Source organism: Arachis duranensis, chromosome 8, assembly GCF_000817695.3.
Source record: "Arachis duranensis cultivar V14167 chromosome 8, aradu.V14167.gnm2.J7QH, whole genome shotgun sequence".
Classification (NCBI taxonomy): Eukaryota; Viridiplantae; Streptophyta; class Magnoliopsida; order Fabales; family Fabaceae; genus Arachis; species Arachis duranensis.
The window spans coordinates 2,824,838-2,829,315 of NC_029779.3; the positions used below are offsets into that span (position 1 = coordinate 2,824,838).

Consider the following 4,478-nt stretch of genomic DNA (forward strand, 5'->3'; position numbering starts at 1 on the left):
TGCAGATATTATTTTTATATAATAAAAAATATAACAAAAAAAATAATTAAAAAGTTTGTATAAAATTCAGTCCTCATATATTAAAATTTTTAGATTTGAGTATTATCCAATTTGATAGGCCAAAAGTGGCTCATTTTTTTCGAAATGGGGGGCATGAGTGAGCTTAACTTCGATATGGTTTAGGGGGGAAACAGACATATATGTGGGACAGTTTGTTGTCAGTTTGAGCAGCAGGAACACGGACTGTGCGTTTTCTTTGTAATCAATATTTTGAATAACAAATCGCAGGGTCCGATTTGTGTGGGGAGGAGCAGAATTTAGTGTTATTGAAGTCGGACCCTACGAATTCACGATGATTCATTTTTCCAACATATCGTTGGGTCCGAGTTCATAGCCGAGGTAACATTGAAGTCGGACCCTCCGTGTTGTGAAAGATTTGGAGGATCTCGGATGGTCCGAGTTGGTGGCATACGTTTTAAACTTGCTGCAATGCATGTTTAACCTAGTCGAAGGGTCCGATTTCTGCAAAGATGGTGATATAAAAGTGTGAGGTGAATTGGTGGGTGCTTTGTGGCGTCTTCTTCGTTTCTGAACTGCCGCTTCTTCTTCTTTCTTCTATCCATTTTTTACAGTTTTGAGATTTGAAAATCTTGTAGTTAAAGATTAATGTAATGCTTTTTTTGTGTTGAGTGAGAAAAAATGAGTGATAGAGTATTACTAAAAGTATACTACTTTGGTCAGATCTTGTTACAAACGACTGAAGGAGTTAAATTTATTTGTGAAAATCCACTAGATGTTGTTATTCCCTTTGTTATCTCATTTGAAGAGTTGAAAGGTGTAATATGTGAAAAGATTGATTCTGAGAGGGCAAGAAAGATATCGTGTATGCTATACAGATATCCCATACCGGTGTTTGGTGGATTCGTCCAGTATCAAACTAAATATGTGACGGATGAAGCGAGCATGCAGGAGATGTTTTCAATGTATTTTGAAAATCGGTTCCAGATCTCATGGATCGAGATGTATGTTGAGTTCGAACAATCTGAGGCAGACCGGAATATTCTACGGGAAGATTATAATAGTGACAGTGAGGAAGAGTTCGAAAGCAACTATGAATTTGTTGCTCCAAATGGAGATGAAGATGAAGGTGACGCACCCATGGCCCCAGATGTCACGGAAGTGGCAAATGCACTCGGGAACGAAGTTCCGTTTGAGGAGCCATCCTTCATGCGAATTTTAGATCTGGAAGCCATGCATGTTCCAGAATTTCCAGAATATATGACTGCAGGTACGTGAATGTTGTGTTAGTCCTTTATTAGTTAGACATTCATTCAGTTATGAGTTAGCAAGTTTAGGGGTGTTTGATTTTATTTTTTTAACTTTTATATGCTAGAAGTATGAATTAGAAATTAATAATAAAATTGTGCATGGTATGGTGGTTATGACGGATTGAATGAGTTTGTGATAATGATTTGCACTGGTGCGTTCCTTTTAACGGTTCAACTCCCATGAACCGGACCGGACAGGACCGGTTCGGTTTAAAGGTTTGCCGGTTGAACCAGCCTGACCGGTTCGGTTCGTTTGGTATCCCGGTCGAACCGGGAAATGCGGATTGCTTTTTAAATATGTTGCTGTTCTTAGTTATTTGTATGGAGTGACATAACATGTTGTTAGGTTCCGAGTTATAGCATGCTGGATTAAGTGAAATTTGATTAACCTTTATAATTGCTTTTTAAATATGTACGTGTTAATGAAATTTTTGCTATTTCTGTTGTCCCAGCAGAAATTCCTATTGTGGAAGACGGTGAATTTGGCATAGGTATGGAGTTCAGTTCAAGAGAAGCTGTTATTAAGGCGGTAAAAGACTATAACATACGACGAAGCGTAGACTACCGGGTGTTTGAGTCTGAGCCGTTGACATTTTATGCCAAGTGTACACAATATGGGTCAGGGTGTGATTGGCTTATTAGGGTTAGCTTGATCAGCAGGAGGTACTGTTGGGTTATAAGGAGGTATAATGGTAGTCACACATGTACTAGAGCCACCATTTCACAGGATCATTCGAAGCTGGATTCTATCACAATTGCAGAAGTAATTAAGCCACTGGTTGAGGCGGACCCAGCATTGAAGGTAAAATCGGTTATAGCTGAAGTCCAATCGAAGTTCAACTACACCGTCAGTTACCGGAAAGCATGGTTGGCTAAGCAAAAAGCAGTTGAAAAAATATTTGGTGGTTGGGAGGCATCTTATGAAGCGTTGCCAATATGGTTTGAGACCATGTGTCACAAGGAGCCATCAACTGTTGTCTATTTTGAGACTATGCCTGCATATCAAGGGGATGAGTTGGTGGGTGATATTCGGGTAATTCATCGTGTATTTTGGAGTTATTACCCATGTAATGCATCGTGTATTTTGGAGTTATTATTCCTTGTATTAGGGCATTCAGACATTGTAAGCCAATTGTACAGGTGGATGGGACGCACTTATACGGAAAGTATAAGGGTTGTTTGCTTGTGGCAGTTTCACAAGATGGCAACAACAATATCGTCCCAATTGCATTTGCTATTGTGGAGGGAGAGACCTCTGATGCATGGCATTTTTTCCTTAGCAACCTTCGTCAACATGTTGTAACTCGTGATGGTGTGGGACTAATATCCGACAGGCACGAATCCATAAATGCGGCTGTGGAACGCAGTAACGGAGCGTGGTCACCTCCAAGAGCTTTTCATATGTTTTGCATCAGGCATATAGAGTCAAACTTCTTGAGAAAGTTCAAGGCACCGTACCTCTAAAAATTGGTCGTGAACATCGGTAACCATTTATCAAATTTAAGCAATTTATTTTTATATCTTCCTTACATAAATCTACTGACCTACATTCATTTGATTTGCATATGTTGTCATGTTCCAGGATATTTTAGGACGGTGCGAGAGTATGAGGTGCGTTACGAGCGGTTACGGGAACGTGGTGAGGCGTACACAAACTGGTTAAACCGAATTCCTCGCGAGCAGTACGCATTGGCCTTCGATGGTGGGTATCGATGGGGGCACATGAAAACGAATCTTGTGGAGTGCATTAATTCAGTTTTGAAGGGTGCACGCAATCTCCCCATAACTGCTCTTGTGAAGGCAACATTCTACAGGCTAAATGAGTTATTCACCCGAAAAAGAGCGGAGGCGGAAGCAAGGATCAATGCTGGGCATGTGTTCTCTGAAATCGTGACCTCCAAGTTGCATGCAAACCAACTTGCATCAGGAAATATTCAGGTTAGTTGCTTTGACCGCCAGAATGAGGTCTTTGAGGTTTGGGAGATGCCAAGTGAAATGGAGTTTGCAGTCGATCTACGTGGCCTACGATGTGACTGTGGTGAGTTCCAGGTGGACAGGATCCCCTGCAGACATGTATTCGCATGTTGTGCCAACCAGCGACTGGATTGGCAAATGTATGTACATGATGTGTATAAGATGGACCAAGTGCGGCGGGTGTACCGAGCAAGGTTTAGGCCACTGGGTAATCCTGCTACATGGCCTGCTTACATAGGACCTAGGTTCATTCCGAATCCGTACCTAAGACGGGTGACGAAGGGTCGCCCAAGGATGACGCGTTTTCTGAATGAGATGGACACGCGGATGTTACGTCGTCCTAGGAGATGTACTTTATGTGGGGCTGAAGGACATAGTCGTAGTAGATGCCGTCAGACAGGTGCTACGAATACCAACAGAGGTGCCCCCTAGCTTCATATGTTTAACACGAGATTGTATAATATAACCTGAATGAGCAAATTTAATTAGCATTACCTGTTATATGTAACCCTATAATTTATCACAATCTATTATTATGACATATCTGTGGCATTATATAATATCATGGTTAACACATCAATACATCAATCTCGTAATGAGCATATGTTTTGCATCAATACATCAAAGTCATTATTTTATTGATCCATCCTGATTACATAAATACATTGATATCATTAATACATGCATAAATTAATACATTAAAGAATAAACATCATTAATACATTAGCAATATCAATACAAGATAAGCACAATATATATATAATATAATCTGATCATTACTGCTATTTATTATTACATAATGTCCAACACAAAGATATTACTCTGAACATTACAAAGTACACTAAAAACTACATTAAGTCATTACTACATAGTTTCCAACATATACAAATTATCCTAAAAAAACTAAACAACTACTTTCTCATTCCCCATTTTACATCCTTCACAATGCTCTTGCATTTCTTGACCGCTTTTTTAAATACAGAAGGAGTAAAACGATTAGCGCTCCGACGTAGGGGATCGATCCTTAGATTGTAACCTTTGACGTTGTCATCCGGACTGTGTGCCTGACCTGTTACCAATCAAGGGATAAACAACTAGATGCAGCATATTACATATTCATAAGCAACATAATTACAACAAATCAAGAAGAAAAATCCAAATACAGAGGCCAATTAT

At 39.7% G+C, this 4,478-nt stretch overlaps 1 protein-coding gene across 1 annotated transcript; it reads left to right on the forward strand.

The window, feature by feature from the left end:
• The first annotated feature begins 699 nt into the window (after window positions 1–699).
• On the forward strand, window positions 700–3,734 carry LOC107460122 (uncharacterized). The gene is made up of 4 exons (XM_016078454.1): window positions 700–1,288; window positions 1,781–2,361; window positions 2,469–2,694; window positions 2,911–3,734. The coding sequence occupies exons 1-4, from the start codon at window positions 700–702 to the stop codon at window positions 3,732–3,734; spliced, it is 2,220 nt and encodes a 739-aa protein (XP_015933940.1).
• Window positions 3,735–4,478: the final 744 nt, after the last annotated feature.